The 27,093-nt window shown below is 45.2% G+C and overlaps 1 protein-coding gene across 3 annotated transcripts in view; it reads left to right on the top strand.

The window, feature by feature from the left end:
* Positions 1-26,831, top strand: part of SP1 (Sp1 transcription factor) — a 44,909-nt gene extending 18,078 nt beyond the window's left edge. For all 3 annotated transcript variants that reach the window (XM_082245625.1, XM_082245626.1, XM_082245627.1), the window contains exons 3-6: positions 829-2,245; positions 16,421-16,589; positions 16,913-17,112; positions 25,781-26,831. In XM_082245625.1, coding sequence (XP_082101751.1) covers positions 829-2,245; positions 16,421-16,589; positions 16,913-17,112; positions 25,781-26,127 — 2,133 coding nt within the window. In that variant the 3' untranslated portion in view covers positions 26,128-26,831. The remainder of the gene's footprint in view (positions 1-828; positions 2,246-16,420; positions 16,590-16,912; positions 17,113-25,780) is intronic.
* The last annotated feature ends 262 nt before the right edge of the window (positions 26,832-27,093 follow it).

Raw genomic sequence — 27,093 nt, 5'->3', positions numbered from 1 at the left:
TGCTCTCTGTAATAATTTTGCACAGAGCAGCCCGGTCCTCCTCTTCTCGGGTCCGATGCCGGCTTTCCTGGCCCCTCCACTCTTCCCAAGTTCCCCCCTGTAGCAAGCGTCTTGCTATGTGGGCACTTGTGCATGTTCACTCTTGAGCTGCCTCTGTGTCTGCATAAGGCACACAAAGCGCTGCTTGTGATTGACAGCAGCGGGAGCAAATGTGTCTCACCCAATGAGGGTGGACAGATCCGGGAAAGTTGAGGCTCTCATGCACACCACAGGATTGAGATGGCACTTTGGTAAGTATTTTGGGGGCTAAGAGGGTGCTGTACACAGGGGGGAGCAGGTACCTGTTTTTGACAGGTACCCTATCCCTTCTTACGTCGGTATGTCACCATTTTGGCAAGGCTTCACTGCCAGGTTCCCTTACTGGCAATGGCACCGGCAGCCGATGGAAACATCGGCTGGGGTGCCACAATCACTGGATTCCAGGACAGGTATGTGTCTTAAGAATAAGTCAACAGCCACAGTATGTGTAGCTGCTGACTTTACATTTTTGGAGGAGGTGGGCAGTTCTTCCTGTAGCCAAAACAGGAGAAGGAAATCGCTCCGAAGTGAAGGAATCCTCAGAGGTCCCCAGGAAAGGTTTCCCCTTTATACTTGTTCTGGTGTCAACCCAAAATTTTCTAAGTTCTAATCCCTCCCCATTCTATCCAAACGGAAAAAAGTTTTGCCTTTAGTTATACATTAAAACCTACAATTGCTTTATAGTGTTTGCTGGTTTTGTTTTTAAGATTGGTGTGCATTGCACTAAACTGATTCCTTTTTCTTGAACAGGATTCCCAGCCTTCTCCTTTGGCCCTATTGGCTGCCACATGTAGTAGGATTGAGCCCCCTGAAAATGGAAATGGTGGAGGTCAGCAGCAAGGTGCTACAGAACTGGATCTGAGTACTGCTCAAATTGCACAGACAGCAAATGGCTGGCAAATCATATCTGCTTCCCCTACAACCAAGGACCAATCTGGAGGCGATGCTTCTTCAAAAAATCGTCAACTAGCCCCTGGGCAGTTTGTAGTCCAAAATGTGCAAAACCAGCAGGTTCTGGCAAGTCTTCAGGGGGCAATGTCTAACATTCAGTACCAAGTTATACCACAGTTCCAAACAATGGATGGGCAGCAATTGCAATTTACTACTGCCCCTACTCAGGTGAACGTCCAGCAAGATGCCTCTGGACAGCTGCAGATTATTCCAGCTGCTAACCAACAAATTATTACCACTAATCGAGCTGGTGCTGGAAACATACTCGCTGCCATGCCCAATCTTCTTCAGCAAGCTGTCCCAATTCAAGGAATGGGCCTAGCCAACAATGTCCTGTCTGGACAGACCCAGTACTTGACCAATGTCCCTGTTTCTCTGAATGGCAATATCACAATTCTGCCTGTGAGTGCAGCTTCTTTAACACCCACTTCTCAGTCTGTGACGCTGAACAGTGGTTCTCAGGATAACTCTCAGCCTGTTACTTCAGTTGCTATCAGTTCCTCACAGCTGGCCACCTCTCAAGCCAACACAGCAACATTCTTTACAAATGCCAACAATCTTGCCACCTGCACCACTGCTAGCAGTGTCAATCTGTTAAATTGCAGCAGTGGAACTACCACCCCTGGGACCAATGTCCAAGTTCAGACTTCTCAGAGATCTAGCGGCCAGATCAATTTGGTCACTGATACTGTGCAACAGGGTGGTGGCAACCTTCAGCAGGGCCAGCAAAAGGAGGGTGACCAATCCCAGCAGCAGCAGCAACAGATTCTCATTCAGCCTCAAATTGTTCAGGGTGGCCAGGCTATCCAAACCATACAAGCTGCTCAACTTTCCGGCCAAACATTCAGTACGCAAGCCATCTCCCAAGATGCCTTACAGAATCTCCAATTTCAAACTATGCCAAACACTGGCCCAATCATTATCCGTACACCCACTGTAGGACCTAATGGGCAGGTCACGTGGCAAACAATCCAGCTGCAGAATCTGCAGGTTCAGAATCCTCAAGCGCAGACAATCACCCTTGCCCCCATGCAGGGGGTATCTCTGGGGCAGCCTACAAGCACTGCCACCTCCATGCCTGGCACAGTAACAGTCAATGCTGCTCAGCTTTCGTCCATGCCCGGTCTCCAGACCATTAATTTGGGTGCCTTAGGAACCTCTGGCATACAGGTGCACCAGCTTCAGGGGTTTCCTCTGACAATAACTAATGCTCAAGGTAAGTCTAGTGATGAATATAGTTAAATGTAATGTATTTGTTTTGTAGGTATTTAGGTGCCATCAATGTTTTGGGGGCACTCTAAACTGTTTTTTTTTTTTTTTTGTTTTTTTTTGTTATGCAGCTTTCCACAGCAGCCCTTACTCAACTTTCCTAGGCTCTTTTATGAAGGGAGCAAAGGAAAGAAAGGTATGTGCTGCGGGTCAGAGGTGATTAAAGCAAACCTGTGTTGTAATGCACAAGTAATGCCTAGTTTCAAACATGCATAAAAAAAGTCTGATATGTTTGCAAATATGAGGAAGCGCCACAGATTTGGCATACCTGAAACTGATTATTCAGAGCTTCGGGATATGGATATATATATATATATATATAATATGCTTCAGACTGACCCAGCCAACAGATGGCGAGAGAGAAATTCATTAGCGACGGCTTCCATGTGTAGGCATGTGCAGAAGGGGCAGCTGACAACAAGCCCCATGGTAACTCTATGGGTGACATCACTTTCCAGCTGTTGTGGGTTCTCTTCTGCACACAGCATCTTCCGCTGGAGACTGGACCGGATCTGCTTCAAGAAAGGTGTGAGTATATATAGCGATTTCGTCCTTACGGGGCTAGATGGATTAGTTTTAGAATGTGGCGGAGAGTAGGTTTTGAGTGAATTTCTCCTTTAAGGGAAAACCAGAGGGTGAGTAAGAAAGGGAGAAGGAGCGTGATGTCGTCGTAAAAGAAGATAGTCCTGAAAAAGAAAGCTGGTTATAGAAAGAGAAGTATGCGTGGATCCTGGAGGGCACACAATAAGACCTCAACATTCCCCTTTGACCTTTAGGGTTCAAAGCAGCCTACATGTTCCCATTTAAAAGGTCATATTTTGATCATCCAAAAGAAGAAATAGGGATTATAGGCAATCGCCTCAGAACCGGTTGCAAAAGGAAGTCTCAACTCTGGTATTAAACTGCAAAAAAACTTTCTCTAGCGCTCATCGACAGACGTAGTCCTCGGTGATACACCACCTTCGGGTTATGTTACCTCCGCAGGAGCAGGACTAGACAGGAAATTAAAAAGCTCTGGCCACACCCTAGGGGCAGTCCCAGAGGGTATATCCTCTCTCTCTCTGCCTCAGCAAATCAGTTATTTTCTGTCTAGTTAGGAGTAAGGACCTAGATACCTTGCTGGGATCTTAGGTCCTGGCAAGATTTTTTTCTTAAAGGATTTTTTAGACAGCTTTTTTTCTCCAGTGTTCCTGTGAGATCTTCAAGCAAGAAAGCTGAACTGGGCGACGGGCTGGATGTTGAGATCCGGTGGTCACCCCAGTTCAGCCTACGAGCGCGTGCAGGCCATAGCTCCGCGCTGGGTCGGCCGCGACAAAGTCCCATTAAAGGACTGTCCACGCAAGTTAAACGTCTCGCCGAAACGCCAAAGACCATGAGTCACGGCGTCCGTATCGGTCGACAGCCCCCCCGCCCCGGTGGAGAGGGGTACTGTCAGGAGTTGGTGCCCGCCTGGTTCCGGTATGGTGAGTAGTATGTTCCCCCTTTTTCCCTGACGGGTTTTGTGGTGAACGCGGGCCCCTCTCTGTATGGTAAGAAAGAGTCCTTTCTATCCTATAACATGTCACAAATCCTCCTACTTTGAGTGTGATTTATGTGTGCAAAAGCCAGGAGGCTTGGCTTGGGAGCTAACAATCTATTGTATACATGTTTTAAAAATGTAATCTGTGGCATTCTGGGAATCTTATGGATTAAGTATAAGCTACCTACCAGTCAGAAGCCACGGACATGTAGACTGCCTTCCAAATCAGATCTCCAGCTAATAGCAGGCCTCCCGAACGGCCACGCGGTCCGCCAGGGCCGGTACCGCCAACCACGCCATATCCCCATGCAGAGAGAGTGTTGTGTGCCCTGCAGCACACCGCTATTCAGTTTAGGCCGCCGCCATTTTTTTGCTGGATCGCACGAGCCGCCATTTTGGCGTAGTCTCGTGTCTCCAGCATGGGGGCGGCCATGTTTGAGGTGATCCTACACCTCGTGGAGCTTGGGGGAGGCGCCGGAAGGCGTGCAGAGGGGCGGAGCCGCCTCCTTTCTTCCTGGGCAGCCAGCCAAGAGACTTCCTGTTTGTCAAGACAGCGCTGTAAGCTGTTGCAGTTTAACTCTGAGCATCAAGTGGTGAGCCTGGGGGTCTATCTCTCTCTCGATCGATAGGGATCCCTAAGCAGGTAACACTAAGGGGCTTTTTGTGGCGCTGGGGGTCGGAAAAAAAAAAAAAAAAAAAAAAAGTTTTTTTCTTTACTTTTGAATTATATTATCCAGGAAGTACTGGAGTTATTATGGACCCTGCCACACATATTCCCCCACCTGTTTCCCTCGAGGGGGCCTCGGGACCCGCCGGTGCACAGAGTATAGAGTCATTTACAGCAATTTTGGAGTCTATGGTGGCTCGGGTGGAGGCGGCCTGTCAGGGACGGGGGTCTAGGAAGCGACCCCCGCCTACCCCTATACCATCTGACACCTCTGACTCAGATTCAGAGATGGTCACGGCAGTTGCAGGTTCCTCTGCAAGGGCTGTTATCCCAGGTAAAGCCCCCTCAGACAGTGAGGAGGACGCTTCTTCTCTTGCTATAATTCAGGAAGAAGCATTGGTGGACGCACTAGTTGTGGCAGTGCAAGAAACCTTAAAACTTGAGGCTTTACCGGCAGAGGCAACTGAAACAGAGAGGCCTTTTGGGACGAATAAGCCCATCAAGACGGCGAAGGCTTTTCCTGTACCTAAATGTTTTGGTAATCAGATTAAAGGAGAATGGGAGCATTCTAAACGTACCTTTACTATTTCCAAGCGTATTGCTAGACGCTATCCGTTTGAGGAATCCATCATTAAGAAATGGACGGTACCACCAGTCGTGGATCCGCCTATTTCCAGGCTGAATAAAGCCACGGTTATTCCAGTGGAGGACACTTCGTCCTTTAAGGATCCGGTGGATCGAAAGATAGAAGCAGAGTCCCGCACTATCTTTTCTCTGATAGGGTCAGCATTTAGACCAGTAATCGTTATTGGTCTAGTTTCCCAGACACTTACGGAATGGGCGAAAATGGTACGCCAAGATCTTAGGGGAAAAGATATTCCCCAGGAGACATCTGATTTGATGGAACAGATCATACAAGGGCTACGGTTTATCTGTGACGCAGCCTTGGACACCACTCCCCTATTAGGGCATGCATCTAAGTTAGCAGTGATCCTCAGACGTGTGCTGTGGTTAAAATGCTGGTCAGCTGACCTAGGTTCTAAAAAGACCTTGACCAATCTCCCCTTTCAGGGGAATCGTCTATTTGGAGCCAACCTAGATGAAATCATTAAGGATGCCACTGGGGGCAAGAGCACTTTTTTGCCACAGGCTGCAAAAGCTAAGGGACCTCGCAACAAGCGAGGACCTTTCTTTACCGCCCATAAAGGGCGCTCGGCTGGTACTAGCGGGAAAGGCAAGACTCCTCCAGGAGGGTTCAAGAAGGGGACCAACCCAGCCAAACCCGAAGCAAAGGAGTACACAGCCTGAAGGTGCGCCCCCACCCGGTTTCAGGGTGGGGGGACGTTTTCACCGGTATTCAGGACATTAGATCGAGCATCAACCACTACTACCGGTGCGATTCTTCCCTTCCAACATTTAAGTACCACAGGAAGCGGTAGTTACCGTTCCCTGAAAAGATCTTTTCCTTTACCTTTTCCTAAGATTAGTCCCGATACCTCACAGGAATCGGATCTGGTTGACCAGATAGGCCAAGTAGCCTCTAGTCGGGTGACTTCGGTCCCTGAGGTTCAACCAGAAAAGATCACCCTTCCTGATAGCAATCAGGTATCTGATAAATGTGTGGGAACAGAAAACGACCAGACTTTCTCGGATGGTCGGGGCCAGATACCTCTAGGGACGCCTGGTTCAGATCCAATCAGCGCCAGTGGTCCTAGAAATTCTAGGCTGGCCTCCTCAAGCCGGCCTGGCCGACTTGGACATGTTAGTCGCAGACGTTCCGTGGGAACTTCGTCTCAGGGAGTGTCTGTGGTCTCAAGGACCAATTTACCTTCGTGCTTTACAGTCGCTGGTTTTAATGGCCTGGCCATTGAGACCCAAGTACTGAAGGACAGAGGTTTGTCTACTTCAGTCATTCCTACCCTTATTAAAGCAAGGAAAGCGACTTCCAGCAAAGTCTATTATCACACATGGAAGACTTATATTGTGTGGTGCGAATCTTTAGGATTTCCTCCACGTACCTATTCGGTGACTCGAATATTGGCCTTTTTGCAACAAGGGGTTGAGCAGAAGCTAGCCTTGAGCACCATCAAGGGTCAAGTTTCAGCATTAGCAATCTTCTTTCAGAAGCCTTTAGCTACCAAATCCTTGGTGCGGAATTTCATCCAGGGGGTGCGGCACCTGGCTCCTCCAGTCCGCGCGCCCTTACCGCCCTGGGATCTTAATTTGGTTTTGTCGGTTCTACAGAAACCTCCCTTTGAAAACATCAGGGAGATTCCCTTGCTTACTCTATCCCAGAAGGTGGCCTTCTTGGTGGCTATTACTTCTGCTCGCAGGGTGTCAGAACTGGCTGCATTATCATGCCAGTCACCATACCTAGTGATTCATAGGGATAAGGTAGTACTTCATCCTAAGCCATCTTTTCTTCCCAAGGTGGTTTCAGATTTTCATCTGAATGAAGATATTGTACTACCTTCCTTGTGTCCTCAGCCCAAGCATCATCGGGAACATGCGTTGCATTCCTTAGATGTGGTTCGGGCAATCAGGGTATACCTGAAAGCTACGGAATCATTCCGTAAGACGGATTCACTTTTTTGTGATCACGGATGGCCCCAGAAAGGGTTTGCCTGCATCTGCCGCGACCATTGCCAAATGGATTAGACTAACGGTGGTACAGGCTTATTCTATGAAGGGTCAGAGTCCTCCGTTCCCTGTTAGGGCGCACTCCACTCGAGCGCTCAGTACTTCCTGGGCCTTTCGCCATCAGGCGTCAGTGGTCCAGGTATGTAAGGCGGCCACCTGGTCGTCGGTACATACCTTTACAAAATTCTATAAAATTGATGTGACGGCATCGGCGGATGCCTCATTTGGCCGCAAGGTTTTGCAGGCCGCAATTTGAGGAGACCGGTGGTCTACCTCGAGGGTTTTTTTCTGTTTGAAAAAAAAAAATTGTTTTCTCTTTTTTTTGGTTGAGTCTCATCATTAAGAATGAGCATTGTAAACTTCTAGTTGGCACCGGTTGGGCCTTCTAGATTGGGATTGATTTCCATTTTCCCACCCCTCAGTCGTGATACTGCTCTGGGACGTCCCGAAGGTGGTGTATCACCGAGGACTACGTCTGTCGATGAGCGCTAGAGAAAAATGGATTTTTGTAAAATCTTACCGTAAAATCCTTTGCTCATCGACAGACGTAGTCCCCGCCCCTCTGTTTTGGAGTTGGGTTGGGTTAAATTCTCTAAGCACTGCTTTTTCACATAACTGATTTGCTGAGGCAGAGAGAGAGAGGATATACCCTCTGGGACTGCCCCTAGGGTGTGGCCAGAGCTTTTTAATTTCCTGTCTAGTCTAGTCCTGCTCCTGCGGAGGTAACATAACCCGAAGGTGGTGTATCACCGAGGACTACGTCTGTCGATGAGCTAAGAGAAAAGGATTTTACGGTAAGATTTTACAAAAATCCATTTTTATTGATAGTGCAATCAAAAACAGATAGAAAACACATGCTAAAATGTAGCAAATGAAGTAGACCAGAAGACCTGCTGTTGCAGCAAATCTACACAAGCTCACACACATCAATGGGCCCAAACCATCCACCCCACGCCAATCACACCAAACCCCTGTAATTCCTATAAGCGTGGCCTTGAGGCATTCAATGTATACAGCAAAAATGGAAATAGTCTTGGGTGCAGTCTATGCCAGTAGCCATGCTCTCAAAATAATGCGGATGAAGGACAATATCTTCATATAATAAGGACATTCATGGCAACGTAGATGAAATAAAAGCGTGCGTCACGCACGCGAAATGCGTTAACGCCACGTGCTGGGACCGCTCCACCCACCTACTGCCTTGCGTAAGCCGACTATCTCTGCTGACACCGGCATTCCACCGTGGGGTTACGCTTCCAGGTCATGTGCAGGAAGTGATGCGGCACTGAGGGACGGCGTTCCCTGAATGGTCTTTGAGTGTGCGAGCCGGCAAGAAATTTACAGCTTTATAGCCGGATACGGCAGCAACAGATACATGGAAATGTGCGGCAGAAGTATCTGCTGAATATCTAGGGGTTGGTAAGAGAGACTCGGGTCCGGTGAGGGCCCTGCTTTTGCCGGATCTGACTGTGTTGTCATTAAAGGTCGCTGATCATCGCTCCTCTCCCCTCCATCTCAGCTGCAACACTTCTGTGAACCTGCCCACACTCATTAGAGCCGTTCCAATAGTTGGCCACTGACCCAGCTCCATGACATTATTAACCCCCGGTGTTTATACTGCCATATGCTATAAGGACCATCATTCTACCCCTTATAAGGACGCACATGGGTCCCTTTCCAATCTGATCCAGGGATACAAATCGGCACACCCCTCTGAGGCATTGCACTGATTAATACAGGGCTACAGCTACTGGGTGATCTTCCCTACTGTTTGTACCATTGCAGCCTTTCATTTTTTGTCTCATGGACTTCCCTGTGTCCACACAGGAGGGGCAGTGTTCTCCTGTTTTCTGTGCCTGATGATTAGATGGTTGATCAACATATCTGTTTTCATCTACGTTGCCATGAATGTCCTTATTATATGAAGATATTGTCCTTTATCCGCATCCGCGTTAATTTGAGAGCCCGGCTACTGGCATAGACTGCACCAAGACTCTATTTCCATTTTTGCTGTATACATTGAATGCCTCAAGGCCACGCTTATAGGAATTACAGGGGTTTGGTGTGATTGGCGTGGGGTGGATGGTTTTGGGCCCATTGATGTGTGTATGTGTGTGAGCTTGTGTGGATTTGCTGCAACAGCAGGTCTTCTGGTCTACTTCATTTGCTACATTTTAGCATGTGTTTTTTCTATCTGTTTTTGATTGCACTATCAATAAAGGTTTTTTGCAGTTTAATACCAGAGTTAAGCCTTCCTTTTGCAACCGGTTCTGAGGTGATTGTCTATAAACCCTATTTCTTCTTTTGTGTGCAACAAAAAAGTCTGTTGGTTGCTTAGGCTCCCCGGTCTTAATATGGCCAGTTTGGTACATTTAAGGAAGTTAAATCCTCCAGTTTAATTTAGGGATGCACCGATCCGATATTCAGATCGGATATCGGTGCCGATATGGCCATAATAGCTGGATCGGGGATCAGTAAAATTAACAGATCCATGGGCCGATCCGGTTTTGCTCTTTACATCGCTGTGAGGAAACAGAACAGCTGTCAAAAAAAAAAAGAGCCTCCTGTCAGTCTCCCAGTTAAAGTGGAGTTCCACCCATTTTTGGAACTTTAGATCTATGTAATCCCCTTTAAAATGGCTTTTACCAATGGAAACTTTTTTTTTTTTTTGCTAGTAAATACCTTAATTTCGGCTTTATTCCTCCTCTCCTCACTTCCTGGTCCGATCGGCGATGACGTCATTCGGCGATCCGCAGTGTCTGCTGGGATGTATTCTATTCCAGAAATCTGGCAGTAGCTGTATCTGTACTGAGCCGTGCCTGCCCCGCCTCCGCCCCGCCTCCTCTAATTGAGTTGCATTGTATGAATGTATTAAGGCTGTTCTCTGCCCCGCCTCCGCCCCGCCTCCTCTCATTGAGTTGCATTGTATGAATGTATTAACGCTGTTCTCTGCCCCGCCTCCTCTCATTGATTTGTAAGAGGAGGCGGGGCAGAGAACGGCCTTAATACATTCATACAATGCAACTCAATGAGAGGGGGCGGAGGCGGGGCAGGCACGGCTCAGTACAGATACAGCTACTCCGAGATTTCTGGAATTGAATACATCCCAGCAGACACTGCGGATCGCCGAATGACGTCATCGCCGATCGGACCAGGAAGTGAGGAGAGGAGGAATAAAGCCGAAATTAAGGTACTTACTAGCAAAAAAAAAAAAAAAAAAAGTTTCCATTGGTAAAAGCCGTTTTAAAGGGGATTACATACAGCTATGTATTCCAACCTATTAAAAATGGGTGGAACTCCGCTTTAAGTAAACACAATGCATACACTGTATCTTTTCTTTCCTTCTGCCAGAGGAGGGAAGTTTAACCTCTTAAATGCACAATGTTATAAGGTGTCTGCCGATACCGATCCGGAAGTATTATTTTGTTATAAGCTCACAAAACAGTACTTCCTAATCGGGATCAGCGATTTCACAAAGCAAAAGACGGGATCGGGACCAAAAAAGTCGGATCGGTGCATCCCTAGTTTAATTATCTTAGGGACTAGCATCCCTGGATACCTTTTTTTATTTTTGCCATATTTTGATCATGCTTTGCATGTGCGACCATTCTGTTTGCATGACCAGCCTAAAACCTGACGCATCTCACTCACTAAACTTTTAAATTTGTTTCAATGTGTTGCTCACAATGCTACTCCCTTCTTGCTCCTGATTGTTATAAAAAATGTTTTCTGTTCATAACCATTGTAATGCTGCCCCTCACTGGAGTAGGACACTAGGCAGAAAAAAAATTCTGGTTACCCCCATGGGCAGTCCCGGGGGGGGGGGGGGGGTATACTCCCTCTCTGCTATAGCCACTCAGTTGTTGTTTTTTTTTTTTTTTTTTTCCCCCTGCCTCGTCAGGAGTAAAGACCTAGTTCCTTGCGGGGATCTTTGGTCCTGGCAACATTTTTTAGATTTTTTTTTTTTTTTTTTTCTGTGAGATCTACAATCAACTGCCAGACTGGGTGACTGTCTGGATCCAGTGATCACCCCAGTCTGGCCAGAGAGTGCACGCAGACCTCAGCTCCGCGCTAGGTCGGCCGCGACATAGCCCAACTAGGTCTCATACGACTGGATTTCTGTCCAAGTCACAGCATTCCTCCTGGCCAACAGCCTCCCCCCCCCCCCTCATTTCGATGGAGAGGGGTTCTATCTGGAGTGGTGCCCACCTGGTTAGTCGCTGGCTTTGACAGCTTGGCTGCTGAACGCCAGGTGCTGAAGGATAGGGGTTTATCTGAGTCGGTGATTCCTACCTCGCTGAAAGCTAGTAAATCTACTTCTAGGAATATCTACCATTGTATATGGAAGTTGTACATTGCGTGGTGTGATTCTCTTGTGGTTCCTTCTCGGTGGCTCAGATCTTGACCTTCCTTCAATGGGGGGGTTAAACAGAAATTTGGCCTTGAGTACCATCAAGGGCCAGGTGTCCGCTTTGGCGATTTTCTTACAATGACCTTTGGCCACACACTCCCTGGTGCGTACCCTTCTTCAGGGTGTCCGACATTTGGTTCTTCTAGTGCAGGCTTTGTTGCCACCTTGGGATCCTAAGTCTGCTTTCAGCTCTGCAGAAGCCTCCTTTTGAAAATATTTGGGAGATTCCCCAGCTTACATTGTCTCAGAAGGTGTCCTTTTTAGTGGTTATCACTTCTACGCACAGGGTGTCGGAACTGGCGCATTATCCTGTCAATCACTTTACCTGGTGATTCACGGAGATAAGGTGCTTCGCCCCTGTCTGACGTTCCTTCCTAAGGTTGTCTCTGATTTTCATTTGAATGAAGACATTGTGTTGCCTTCCCTGTGTCCCAGGCCTAAACATCCAAAGAAAATTGCCCTGCATGCCTTGGATGTGGTCCTGGCAATTGGGGTGTACCTGGCAGCTACCGGGACTTTCTAGTCAGACTTTCTATTTGTGCTCACGGATGGACCTCGAAAAGGGTTGTCTGCTTCCCCTATGACCATTTGCAGATGGATCAGACAGACGGGTGGCTCAGGCCTACTCCATCAGGAGTCAGGTTCCTCCTTTCCCTGTCAAGGCGCACTCTACCAGGGTGCTTAGTGCCTCCTGGGCCTCCCGTCATGTAGCGTCAGTGACACAGGATTGCAAGGCAGCCACCTGGTTGTCGGTGGACACTTTTCAAAGTTTAATAAAGTGGATGTGTTGGCATCTGCGGATGCTTCCTTTGCCGCAAGGTTTTACAGGCTGCTGTTTAAGAGGACCTGATCCACTTTGAGGGTGTATTTTTATTTTTTTTTTTTTTTTGGGTGGGCTCCGGTTGTTTAGTTGAGCCCCTGTTGGCTAATGTTTAGCCTAGGGATTTTTTTGGTTGTTCCCACCCCTCATGTTTAAAACTGCTTTGGGACATCCCAATGGCTAATACCAGGTGCTTTGTTCGTCAATAAACGAAACGGAAGATGGTCTTTTAGCTGTAAAATCCATTTCTCTGATGTTCATTGACGGACACAGCACCCACACTTCTGGGGAGTTATTATTTTCCTGACACTGCTTGTTACAAAAGTGGATATAGCTGAGAGAGGGCGTATACCCCCTGGGACTGCCCATGGGTGTAGCCAGAATTTTTTTATTCTGTCTAGTGTCCTACTCCTGTAGGGGCAGTATAACCCAAATGTTTATGAATATCAGGTGCTGTGTCCACCAATGAACATCAGAGAAATGGATTTTACGGTAAGTTTAAAAATCCCATTTTTTTATAGACCATTCTATGACATGGCACATTACCAGTTAGCCTTTAAATGTTTATTTAAAAAGTATTGGACACAAGATCACTGCCTCGTATACTGTAGTTTTGTATACATTGTGGGATGCTTTAGGCACGGATAAGCAAAGTATTCAGTGTCATGGCGCTTTAAGGATTTCTTTAGTGTGCTAGTGCCTATTTGTTTGATCACTCTTTTTCATGGATAGTGTAGGACCCACTGATAATGGGGTACTTTGACGCAGTAGTGGGCTTGAGCACGATATGGCCATATGGTGGGACCAAATCCCCATTTTTATTTATAGATTGTCTTCAGATTTGGTAGTAATTTCTTTTGCATTTGCGCGCTATTCTTTTTTAATATACATGTCTTTTGGTCCATAGCTGCAGCAGCTTTAGAAATACATGGGTATGCTCCCCCAAAAATTTTGACCTTGCTTCTAGTCAGATTTCTAGGTATTCTTGCAGCACCCTGTCATTCTAAAGTGCACCTTGGGAGTTTGACTTTTCTGTTAGACATTACTCTGAATACGACAGGAGAGAGGCTAAAGTATTCTTTCCTGATCATCTGTTCTGAAAATGCTAGTTGCCTGGGTGTCATGCTGATACAAAGGACTAAAAGGTATTAAAATCCAAAAAAATGAAATCATTACATTCATTTTGGAGTCAACGTTTTTAGGTATACTTTTTTGCATCCTTTTCTTCTTTCCTTTTTGCAAGTTACAAAAACCTACCCCTTTATCCTGCTGCATTCTGTCAATGCTATCCATGGTTTAAGCCCCCTGGTAGTATTGACTGAGCGGTCACTTGAACACAGATAACATGCCCAATAGGAGGTCTCTATGGAGGTTCTGTGTGAATAAAAATGGGGCCGAATCTTTGGGTATGGTGCCAGGTATCTGTGTTGACTTTTTTTACTTTTATTGGCTTTGCATTTACATACGCTTTAATTACTGAGTCACTACCAAGTACAAGTTACAGATTTGGAGATTATGACTTAACTTTGGCTTTCTAATTTACATGCTTGGTGCCTCTGGATAAGAGACATGAAATGTGGCTAAAGATGGCAAAGCAAAATCTCCAGAGGGTATCGATGGCAGCCTACATATTTTTCTCAGTACATGTTTCCATTAACCACTTCATCTCTGGAAGCTTTCCCCCCCCCCCCCCCCCCCTTAATGACCAGGCCAGTTTTTGCGATACGGCACTGCGTTTCTTTAACTGACAATTTCTTGGTTATGTGACGATAATTTTTTATTTTTTTTCCCCTGTGAGATCTACTATCAACTGCCGGACTGGGCTGAATAATCTAGATCCAGTGGTCACCCCAGTCTGACCAACGAGCGTGCGCAAAACTCAGCTCCGCGTTAGGTCAACCGCGGCATAGCCCCACTGGACGTGGGCTGGCCCTGTGAGATAAATGTCTCACAAGGTCGCATACGACCGGGTCTCCGCCTCAGGTGAAGAACCTGGAGATCACAATACGAACTCTGCAGGAATTCAGCTGGATTCTGAATTTTTAGAAGTCTGCCCTAGTTCCGTCCACAAAGCTGGACTATTTGGGCCTGACTCTGGACTCTGCTGTAGCCAGTGCCCTTACCTCTGCACTCCCGAGCTGGATCTTTTGGCGTCTCAGCTTAACAGAAAGGTGCAGAGATTTGTGGCTCAGTCAAGGGATCCACTGGCAGACTCCACAGACGCTCTGGTGGCCCCGTGAGGTCAGTATCATCTGATATAAGTCTTCCCTCCTGTCAAGCTTCTGCCCAGACTCCTGCGTAGGATCGAGTCAGAAGGGATTCCAGTCATCTTAGTGGCCCCAGGCTGGCCTCACCAGGCTTGATACGCTGATCTGGTGCGGCTGGTTGCCGACGTTCCTTGGAAGCTTCTTCTCAGGGGGAGTCTGCTGTCCCAAGGACTGATCTTCCATCCTGCTTTACAGTCGCTGGCTTTGACGGCTTGACTGTTGAGCACCAGGTGCTAAAGGATAGAGGTTTGTCTGAGTCGGGGATTCCTACATTGTTAAAAGCTAGGAAATCTACATCGAGGAAGATCTACCATTGTACGTGGAAGACGTACATTGCGTGGTGTGAGTCTTTTGTGGTGCATCCTCACTCCTCTTTGGCTTGGATCTTAAGTGGGCTCCGTTGCTGCCTTAGGATCTCAATGTGGTGCTTTTTAGCTCTACAGAAGCCTCCCTTTTGAAAATATTCGGGAGATTCCCGTGCTTACGCTGTCACAGAAGGTGGCCTTTTTGGTGGCTATCACTTCTGCGTGCAGGGTGTCGGAACTGGCGGCGTTATCCTGTCCACCTTATCTGGTGATTCACAAGGATAAGGTTGTGCTTCGCCCCCATCCGTCTTTCATTTCTCCCTGTCAAGGCGCACTCTACTAGGGCACTTAGTACCTCCTGTATGTGAGCACGCTGCCCCTCCGAGATGTGCATGGGTGTCAATTAATTGGTAATGACTTCCCAATTCAGCGTGTTTGACGACCAAACCACAGTACCGTTCAGTTTGATGCGGTGTGATTTGCAATGGTAGTTAGTTTTGGGGTTCTGACTCAAAACATTTGTCTATATAACTGTTTTAGATGATTCTAGTAAAAGATTTCAGTAGGTAAACCTTAATTTACACAGAGGATTGAGACAGAAAAAATTTGCTATTTTGTTCAGGCACTGAATTATATTCAAGTGATTGTAAAGTCGTCTGTTATTTTTTATAGAAGGGGAAAAAATAATAAAAAACATGGTATACTTACTTGCTCTGTTGCAGTGATTTTGCACAGGGCAGCCCAGATATTCCTCTTCTCTGGTCCCTCTTCTGTGCTCCTGGCCTCACCCCCTCTCCTGATTGGCTAGCTGACTTTGACAGCAGCGGGAGCCAATGGCACCACTGCTGTCTTAGCCAATCAGGAGGGAGACTGCCAAGCAGTCGTGGACAGAGATGGGGCTCAAGTAAGTACGAGGATGCTGCTGCACACAGAGAATGCATTAAGATAAAAAAAACCTTCTGACTTTACAGCCACTTTAAGTATCAGGTATGCAGATACGGACATCTGATTTTATCTTTTGACTTCCCTGATCTGTATACTTATCCTGGGTAAGGAACTCTGTGTTCAGCAGTGGCAAATGGCTCAATTTTACATTGTCATCTGTTATTTTCAAAGGAAGCTAGGGTGCTCAGCAGGTAACTCCAAAATGTATTTTAATACAAGGTTTACGTTGAACCTTGAAGTGTATTCTTCCAACCATGTTTGACTTATGTGTTTTACTTAATATGAGGATGATGCAGTTTGTCAACAGCACATAGGTTAATTTGGGGAAATTTCTGAACTCCTAAAGTAGTGGAGAGATTTTTTCCGATCACCAAGTCAGTCTTGCAATTCTGAGCTAATCACACGGTGTGTCATCTTCCTCGTTCTAGTCCATTTTGAAAGGCTAATTAGAAGGTTCTGGTTCTATTTTTTATTTTTTGGGGGGTTCAATTTCTTTTTAAGCTAGAATTTCTTTTTATAAGTAAGGTCATTTTATGCTTTTTTTACAGGTGATGCTTGTGGCCATTTAAGTATTCATTCATCTGGTACCGATGGGATGCATGTTGATAACTCCACTTTGGAGGCCGGTGAGACCAGCCCAGGTACTCCATCCCAACCTGTTAGGCGAACGCGCAGGGAGGCTTGCACATGTCCATATTGTAAAGACAGCGAGGGAAGGTATGTAATGTTTGCATTGAAAATGTAATTTTTACCTTTGAAATTGTAACTGATAAGGATCCAGAAGCATCTATATTTTGGCCGATTATTGGGACTGGGCAGAGTGGAAAACTATCTGTTCCTGTTCTCACCTAATGTATTTGAGAATTCAGGGTAACGCAAGATTTACGTTAAAGAGCACCTGCAATATCTCCTGATTTCCAGAACCTTCCATTCAGTGACATAATTTTATGCGCCTTTAACATTCAGCTGAAAGAAATGCCATATTACCATAAAATACTGGACAGATCTTCATAGAGTAAACATTGCATTATCTTTTTCAGGGGTACCTCGGAACCAGGAAAGAAAAAGCAGCATATCTGTCACATCCCAGGCTGTGGTAAAGTTTATGGCAAGACCTCTCATCTACGGGCCCACTTACGCTGGCACACAGGAGAGAGACCATTTGCCTGCACCTGGGTGTTCTGTGGTAAACGTTTTACTCGGAGTGATGAATTGCAGAGACACAGGCGCACCCATACTGGTAAGTGGGAAGATACAAGATTATATACGCACATTTTTTCCTCCCTCCTAAATATTTATTTTTTCTTTGCAAGTGAATATTTCTGCTGTCTTCTAGTTGCCTTGTTACTGCAGCACAGTATTTTGGTCAGAATAAAGCATACATATATTTTAAGGCTAATGAGGGCAGTTAAAGAGAAGACTAGTGTGTTTGCATTGAGCACATATTTTTTCCAAAAGATTAAAGTGGTTTTAAAGCCTCGTTTAAAAAAAAAAAAAAAAAAAAACAAAAAACAAACATATCATACTCTCTTGCCCTGTGCAGTGATTTTTTTTTTTTTTTTGCACAGAGCAGCCCAGATCCTCCTCTTTTCGGGTCCCATGTCGGCACTCCTGGCAGAGCTGAGACGCTGCTCTGTGTCCATTCAGACACTTGGCAAACCCCTTCACCCCCCCCCCCCCCCCCACCGTCTCCTACCAAAATCCAATCAGGAATGTGAGTCCCCAGAAAGGCAAGGCTCTCCTGGATATGGCTGGATCGGGGGGGGGGGGGGGGGGCGCTGCTCAGATAACTATTTGGGGGGCTGCTGCACACAGAAGGATTTTTACCTTAATGCAGACTGCATTAATGTAAAAAAAACTATGGGGGGGGGCGCTGCTCAGATAACTATTTGGGGGGCTGCTGCACACCACAGAAGGCTTTTTACCTTAATGCAGACTGCATTAATGTAAAAAAAACTATGTGCCTTTTACAAACCCTTTAAATACTTTATAGATGGGTGGTAAGTATATTACAGCTAATGGCCCCTGCTACTGTCAGTCAGATCCTGTGAGGAGGAAATGGGGGCATGAACGAGCTACGCTGCATGTCTATGGACCACAACAACCCGGTTCTGGAGCGTACCTGCCCTAATTCTTTATCTCCCACCCACCATAGCACGCAGCTTTCTATGGGGGCACTAGTAAGGAGGGGAAAGCGCTGGTGGGGGACTGCCAAAAAGAGCAGGTAGAGGGACCATTCTTTGCAATATCGTTGCACAGAGCAGTTAAGTATAACTTCTTTGTAATTAAAAGAAAAAAAAAGGCCTTTAGAACCACTTAAAGCCTTGGCATTGTGCAAATTGTCTCTTCTCTGTCTCACCATGCTCCTTTAGGCACAGAGACTTACAAAAGCCACAAAACATTGCCTGTTCATGAAGAGATTGAATGTGCAGTCTATTTTGAGTGGGTCACTCCTGAGAGGATTTTCACTCCTCCCAAAATGTTTGCAAACTTTTTACACTGGATAGAATTCAGCAAAGAAATGGCCTATTCCTATGGTTGATTCTTCTGTCTCAGTCCTAAACAAATGGAGACAAACTTGACCAATTCATCAGAGGTCACAGGTGGGAAGGTTTTACTTTCTCATAGGACAGTCCAGAGCCACTCTCCCCAGGAGCCCCCAGCTCCTCTAGACACAAAGTACCTGCACGCTTTAACGTCTGCTTCAAAACTATAAAAATAAAAACTACTAAAATAAGGGTATTTGTCCTATGCTGAACTTAAAGTCCCACAACAAATACTTTAAATTTCAAAATTTCACATGAAATTTGCATGGTCCGTAATTGCCTCTGAGAAAATGGAAATACATGGCATCCATGGACATCCAAGAAAGCAAACCAGACACTCATGGGCAGAAACGCGCTGTCCAGCCATTTTTGCAGCCCACATCCCACGAGTGGACAACTGGCAGTCAGATGATCTCTGCCACCACTTGGACCAAGTGGAATGGTCGCCTTAAATGGAACTTTATGGTACATAATAAAAGGGCAAATGGAGAACTTTTATTGCAGAAGAGACATGCTTTGTCTCTTCTGCATTAAAGTTACCTACCTGCTTGTCCGCCCCTGTACAATGAGCTGGTGACGTGCAGCTCACTGAACAAATTCGGCATGCCAAAGTCGACTGCACTCTTGATGTCCTGTCGGGCCTGGCCAAAAAAGCAACGTTTTGCATTGAAAAAAGTAATTGACCCTTTACAAATACGCAGCGGCTGAAAAAAGCATAGATGTGAATGTGTCTTATAGAAAACCATGTTAAATGAACTCTAGTGCATTTCTGTAAAAAGCAGCAGTGAACCAGGCCTAAGGTCTCTTTCACACGGCCGCTCCGCTGTTTTTCTCCTCTGCGGGACTTTTTTTTTTTTTTTTTTCACGGAGCGGATGACACTTGTGTCATCCGCTCCGTATGTCCGCATATCATCCCATCCGTTTGCGGATGATATGCGGACATGATGTAAGTCTATGGGGATTGCGGATGTCAGCGGATGACACCGCTGACATCCGATTTTCCTTCCTTTCCGTTTTTTGAACGGAGGAAAAATAGGGTTCTGTTCCATTCCAAAAAACGGAACAGAACTGAAAGGAAGAAAATCGGATGTCAGCGGATGGTATTCCGCTGACATCCGCAATGCCATTGACTTACATTATGTCCACAAATCATCCGCAAAAAAATAGGATGATTTGCGGACATACGGAGCGCCCGTGTGAAAGGGCCCTAAGACGTTTAATAGCAGCAGCAGCATGCTTTTTTGTATCGCCTGTCATAATGGGGTTAGAAAACAAAATAAAATTAGAGCAGATTGCTACCATAAGGGGTTCATTCATACTGTGAAACAGTGAAAGTAATTATATATTACTTATATCATATATAATACACCCAGAAGTAGGATATATGAGCATTTTAACTAGCAGTCAGATATGAAGCTTCAGTATATGAAGGGAGATATAAATCTTTTATAAATCAAGTAGTACTAAAAGCTGAGACTTTATTTTTTTGTAATGGATATGATAATTTTAAATATATGCACAATACTGGAAAAGTTTACTTTAAATGTAATTATAATGCTTTATATTCCCTCCATTCTATCAGCCTCCACCATCTCTGGGTACAGATGCTAATCTTCCCGGGACAGAGTCTTAAAAAAAAAAAAAAAAAAAAAAAATTTAAACAACAAACATGTTATTCTTACGTGCTCTGTGTAATGGTTTTGCACAGAGCAGCCCTGATTCTCCTCTTCTGGAGTCCCCCCACCGAGGCTCCTCCTGCCTTCAGAGTGCCCCAATAGCAAGTTGCAAAATATAGTATAGAGTGCCCCTATAGCAAGATAAAAATAACTTGTACCCTTAGAACCACTCACTTCCTGCCCAGGACTACATGTCCCTGAGGCATTGCTCCTCACACATTCAAAAGTTTTTAAGCACTTACTGACATGTATGGACGGTGTACTGAGCTGTATGTGTGCTGCACTGTGTATACTGACATGTATGGACAGTGTACTGAGCTGTATGTGTGCTGCACTGTGTATACTGACATGTATGGACAGTGTACTGAGCTGTATGTGTGCTGCACTGTGTATACTGACATGTATGGACGGTGTACTGAGCTGTATGTGTGCTGCACTGTGTATACTGACATGTATGGACAGTGTACTGAGCTGTATGTGTTCTGCACTGTGTATACTGACATGTATGGACAGTGTACTGAGCTGTATGTGTGCTGCACTGTGTATACTGACGTGTATCGATGGTGTACTGAGCTGTATGTGTGCTTCCCTATAAATAAAAATAATGCATTCTGTATGCTGACCAACTAATCGATAATGAAAATAGTTGTCTACTATTTTTATAATCAGTTGTCGATTTAATTGATTTGTTTTTTCAGCCCTACTTGGAAGCTATGGTCACTGAGGGAGGAGTGACACCTAGTGGCTGATTTCATCGATGCACAAGCTTAAAATTACTCATTGGTATACAGCTGTGGCCAAGAAATTAGAGACTGACACAAATATTAATCTTTACAAAGTCTGCTGCCTCAGTTTTTATGATGGCAATTTGCATATACTCCAGAGTGATCAGATGAATTGCAATTAATTGCAGAGTCAATCTCTGCAATGAAAATGAACTTAAGGCGTTTGTTATCCAAAAAAAAAAAGGATCCTGTTCCTTTAAAGCATGAATAACAGCACAGTGATTGTGCTGTGTATTTTGGTCCCTTCTATCACCTAAAATACCTGGCTGATTCTGTCAGTTTCTGCCCCCCCCCCCCCCATAAACTGACCACGCTTTATTATGGCTGTTTACCTGCCTCTGGCACCTGCAGCTCTCCTCTCTGCTCACTTCCCCTCCCTTCCCATCAGCTCTGTGTGTGAGCCACCCCTCCCCTCCTCTCCCCTTCTAGCACTGTTCTGAACAGTATAAAAATGACTGCTCCCAATCACTGCCAAGCCCCTCTGCTAGGATAACATGTAGTATACAGTGTATGCTGTTAAAATTCTTCCAAGTACCTTATTGCTCCTTGACGTTCAGTGGTCACGTGACCACCCGTCGCTCTCTTCCTCCGATGTATGCACTACAGAGGGAGGTCACGTGACTGCCCGGCAGACAACAGATTGAGATCTCGGCCCCTCCCTTTGTAGTACATACATTGGAGGAAGAGAGCGGCAAGGGCACTCACGTGACATACTGTATACTACAGGTTATCCTAGCAGTGGGGCTGGCAGTGATTGTGAGCACTGCCTTTACAACCCCTTTATTCCCATGAAAAACATTTTAACTGCATTTGTGAAGAAGGCTTAGGGTATCCAAGAAAGGCCAGAAAGCGTCTGGACCGTCTCCTACAGTTGATTCAGCTGCAGGATCAGGCCACCACCAGTACAGAGCTTGCTCAGGAATGGCAGCAGGCAGGTGTGAGTGCATCTGCACGCACAGTGAGGCGAGGACTTGTGGAGGATGGCCTGGTGTCAAGAAGGACAGCAAACAAGCCACTTCTTGCCAGGAAAAGTATCAAGGACAGACTGCTATTCTGCAAAAGGTACAGGGATTGGACTGCTGAGGACTGGGGATAAAGTCATTTTTTCTGATGAATCCCCTTTCCAATTGTTTGGGGCATCCGAAAAAAAAAAAAAAAACTTGTCTGGAAAAGAGAAACTGAGCCCTACCATCAGTCCTGTGTCATGCCAACAGTAAAGCATCCTGAGACCATTCATGTGTGGGGTTGCTTCCCATCCAAGGGAGAGAGCTCACTCACAATTTTGCCTAAGAACACAGCCATGAATAAAGAATGGTACAAAAACATCCTCCCGAGAGCAACTTCTCCCAACCATCCAAGAACCATTTGGTGAAGAACAATGCCTTTTCCAGCATGATGGAGCACCTTGCCGTAAGGCAAAAGTCATAACTAAGTGGCTTGGGGAACAAAAAACAAAAAAAAACATAAATTCTGACAAACGCCAAGCATTTATTATGCAAGAATGGGCTGCCATCAGTCAGGATGTGGCCCAGAAGTTAATTGACAGCATGCCAGGGCAAATTGCAGAAGTCTTAAAGAAGGGTCAACACTCCAAATATTGACTCTTTGCAGAAAGCAATGTAATTGTCAATAAAAGCCATTGACATCAATGAAATTCTTGTAATTATACTTCATTATACCATAGTAATATATGACAAAAATATTTAAAAACCACTGAAGCAGCAGACTTTGTAAAAATTCTTTGTATCATTCTCAAAACTTGGCCATGGCTGTAGAGTCTAACTTTCTGGTTAGCATTGAGGCTAGGTTCCCACTATTGCGATGCCGGAACCAGTGCAATTCCAGTGGGGGTTCCCGCATCGTATGTTTCTGGCAGGCAGGTCACACTGCCCTGTGCAAACCGCTGCGTGTGGTAATACTATGGTAATGACACCCCCAGATTGGATCGCAGTGCGAGCTGTCAAATGGTTCAGGAATCGGATCACATGATTGTGAACACCCATGCGATCTGATTCCAGTGCAGGCCAAAAAAGGGTCATGCACCATTTTGGACAGTCTGTATAGCTGAATTTGCATTGCACAGACATCGCATGTGATCTGCACAGCAATGTGGTGTGAATCACGTGATTTCTATTACTATAGTGTGAACCCAGCCTTAAAGTTCTTTATGAAGCACTTTATTAAAAATAACTTGAAGATTTTTCTTTACTGACAAGGACAATTTTGTAGCTCTTAGGGTAGTGAGTCTCTAAGTGCTTGGAATATATTGTATAAATGTGTGGACTTGCTGGGGTAATTGGGTCTTTCCAGCTGTTGGAGTGTTTACATTTTTGGGGAAGTGCTGGTTTTTAATCATTAAGTTGGTACAAAGTCAGGCTTTTAGCAGGCGATCCCTGGTCTCTTCCCAATAGGCCAAAATTAGGCCCTTGTGTTCCACCTGGCTTAACGACATGGCTGTTAGTATTAAAGGGTTGGGGGAATTCAGAGTCTGTGCTTCCAACTTTTACTAAAAGCAAGACAGGCCACTTCCAGAATAATCTATTATTGAACCTGGGAATTTTACTTTGCCTGGTGCCCTGCATAAATCCTTTGAGCCCATAAGAGATTCCTTGGAGACCCTTGCCTTGTCTGTCAGACGTGTATCTGAACTGGCAGCCCTTTCCTGTTTAAAGGGCCTTTCTTCATACTTCACAACAAAGTTTGTTTTACACCCAAGGCCATCTTTTCTTCGGTGTGTTCAGCATTCTATATCAGTGAGGATATTCATCGGGACCTCTCAAGGGGAACCCCGCTTCAAAATCCACCAGTGCATCCTGGCTCAGACACTTGATTGCGAGAGCTTATGCTCTTACATGAAGACCGTCTGTTGCATTGTTGTGTGCTCCACCAAATCTGTAGGAGTATATTGATACCAAGATTATGTTGCCCAGCTGTGTAAGGCTGCAACCTGGTCTTCTGTTAATGCCTTCTAATTGTTTTAGCAGGTAGATGTCAATTTTCTTCAGATGCAGCTTTTGGCTGCAAGGTGCTTGCAGTGGCACTCTCAACTTGATCTGTTTTTTTTTTTTTTTGGCCTGTTGGCACCGTTTTTCGTTTGCCTAGTTATTGCCCACCCTTTGTATTAATTGTCTGAGGACGTCCCGTGGTATGTGAATTCGTTGCCTATGTCCTGTGCTGTATGTTTTTATTTTTTTGGTCCAGTAAATTCAAATATTTTGTAATTTCACATCCAGTGCCAGCAAGTATCTCCCAACCTCCTCTTCATGGGTTTACAAATTTCAATAACTGAAATGTGTGCACAAAAATGTGACCCTTTTCCTGGCTGATCTGTTCAGTCAAGGGTAGAAAGAATGTCTGAAGTCAAACGGCTTCTGCAGTGCTTTCTTTCAAGGAAACGCTTAGTGCTCTGAACTATGTGTAATGGGGGTTCCATATGTATTTGTAATACAAAGCTTTTATACTAAAGCTTAACTCCAGGCAATCTGCTAAATACACAGATGAGATGTCAAACCTGTTCTGAGATTTATATAGCTCTGCTACACAGCACAGTCCTGGCTGGCAGGGTGTGCGAATTGATTTTTCTCTGCTGCACAGTGAAAGGAGTAGCAGTCAATTGATAAGCTCATCTCTATCACTCCACTCTCCTCCTATCAGTATGTCTATTGTTAGTGTATGTGCAAAGCAGTGCAGCTGATTGGATTCTTGTACTGCCCCTCTCTCCCAGTTTGAGCTGTTCTGTATAAGAGGTTGTGACATACAGATAATCAAGTCATATTCAAGTACTTCATTACTGCAATAATTGTCTAATACAGTATATCTACTGGGAGTTCAGCTTTAATACACTATATATTGTCAAAAGTATTGGGATACCTGCCTTTACACGCACATGAACTTTAATGGCATCCCGGTCTTAGTCTGTAGGGTTCAATATTGATTTGGCCCAGCTATAACAGCTTCAACTCTTCTGGGAAGGCTGTCCACAAGATTTAGGAGTGTTTTTGTGATGGGATTGTTTGACAATTTTTCCAGAAGCGCATTTATGAGGTTAGGCACTGATGTTGGACAAGAAGGCCTGGCTCGCAGTCTCAGCTCTAATTCATCCCAAAGGTGTTCTATCGGGTTGAGGTCAGGACTCTGTGCAGGCCAGTCAAGTTTCTCCACCCCAAGCTCCCTCATCCATGTCTTTATTGACCTTGCTTTGTGCCCTGGTCCCAATCATTTGGTGGAGGGAGGATTATGGCTTGGGGTTGTTTTTCAGGGGTTAGGCTTGGCCCCTTAGTTCCAGTCAAGGGAACTCCTAAGGTATCAGTCAGCATACCAAGACATTTTGGACAATTTTTATGCTCCCAACCTTGTGGGAACAGTTTGGGGATGGCCCCTTCCTGTTCCAACAAGACTGCACACCAGTGCACAAAGCAAGGTCCATAAACACATGGATGAGTGAGTTTGGGGTGGAGGAACTTGACTGGCCTGCACGGAGTCCTGGCCTCAACCCAATAAAACACCTTTGGGATGAATTAGTACAGAGATTGCGAGCCAGAACTTCTCGTCCAACATCCGTGCCTGACCTCATAAATGCACTTCTGGAAGAATTGTCAAACCATCCCATACACACTCCAAAACCTTGTGGACAGCCTTCCCAGAAGAGTTGAAGCTGTTATAGCTGCAAAGGATGGGCCAACTCCATGTTGACCCCCTACAGACTAAGACTGGGATGCCATTTAAAGTTCATGTGCATGTAAAGGCAAGTGTCCCAATACTTTTGACAATATAGTGTAGTAAATAAAATATAAGCCAGACCTCCAAGCCAGATGTTTCACTGCACATTTTATATACACCTATTGCTGTGTCCTTGTTTATTGAAGCTGTGATTAATTTATGCCAATGTCTGTGTTCCCTAGGTGAAAAGAAATTTATGTGTCCAGAGTGTCCAAAGCGATTTATGAGGAGTGATCACTTGTCCAAGCACATCAAGACACACACAAACAAGAAAGGCCAAGCTGGCCCCGTAGCAATGACAACTGTGCCAATGGAAACTGGGACAGGCTCAGATGGCAGCACTGCGTCCACTCCCACCCCACAGGCCCTCATCACCACCAACATGGTTGCCATGGAAGCAATATCACCTGAAGGCATTGCGCGGCTCGCCAGCAGTGGCATTAATGTAATGCAAGTTGCAGACCTGCAGTCCATAAATATCAGTGGCAATGGCTTCTCAGAGCCGTTGTTCAGGCAGGACTGTAAATAGTTGGGGAATATGTTTTGGGTCTGGGGTGGCTTAAAAAGCATAAAGATGGGTCCAAAAGGTTGTATATGGAATGTGTTTAAATCTATTTTGATATGAAAGTTTGTGCCAATGTACCTTCCCAACCTGGAAGTCTCCTACTCTGTAGCATTTTTTCCCCCTAAATACTGCAGTTATAACCATATATTTTGGCTTTCTTCTGGGCTTCCAAGGGATCCATGAATTTGTTCATAGGGAGACTTTCAGGTATTAAACCTTGATCTGGTTGTGGAAGGATGGACTTGCCTGCTTGATACAAAGGCTGCCAAGCCAGCTAATGGAAAACCTTGGTCTGTTAAGATTGTTGTAAAGAAGTTTGCCAGAACTTATCTATTCTTCCTTCTTTCCCTTTTTTTTGTTTTATAATATAAAATATATATATTAAATATTTCTATTTTTCTTACATTTTCAGAAACAATGGAGAAAACAAACATTAAGGTACACCTGTAGCTGTTGAGCCTTGATAATTCTTATCAATGCAATACATTTTTAACAAAAACTATATAGAGAGAATATTCAACTGAAACCTTGACCGTAAACACAAAATGCCAAAAAGAGTAATTTAACAAGTGCTTAGACCAAAACTCGCTGTGGTCATCCTGCCTAGCCTTATCTTGCTACTTACACTTTGCATTGCTGTGACATGAACTGGTTGCATTTTACCATGAATTTTTTTTTTTTTTTTTTTGGTCAAATTGTGTACTAGTTTTGTTCCCGGGGGCCCGCTTCACATCAGGGACCCCACAATCCTCATCCACACATTCCCATTGAATAAGGAATGACTGCTCCCTGGAAGTCTGAGTGGTATAGTGATCCATCAAATTTGTGTTATTTTAAACTAAAATGCTGTATGTCTGGGTTTAGTGTAGGCCGAGTGCAGGCCAAAATATTATTTTGTGTGATGTTTAATTACGTACCATTGCATATTTG

The sequence above is a fragment of the Pelophylax lessonae genome, assembly GCF_965119305.1.
Source record: "Pelophylax lessonae genome assembly, chromosome: 2".
NCBI lineage: Eukaryota > Metazoa > Chordata > Amphibia > Anura > Ranidae > Pelophylax > Pelophylax lessonae.
Note: the sequence above shows the minus strand (reverse complement) of the source record. Positions and strands in the feature narration are given on the sequence as shown.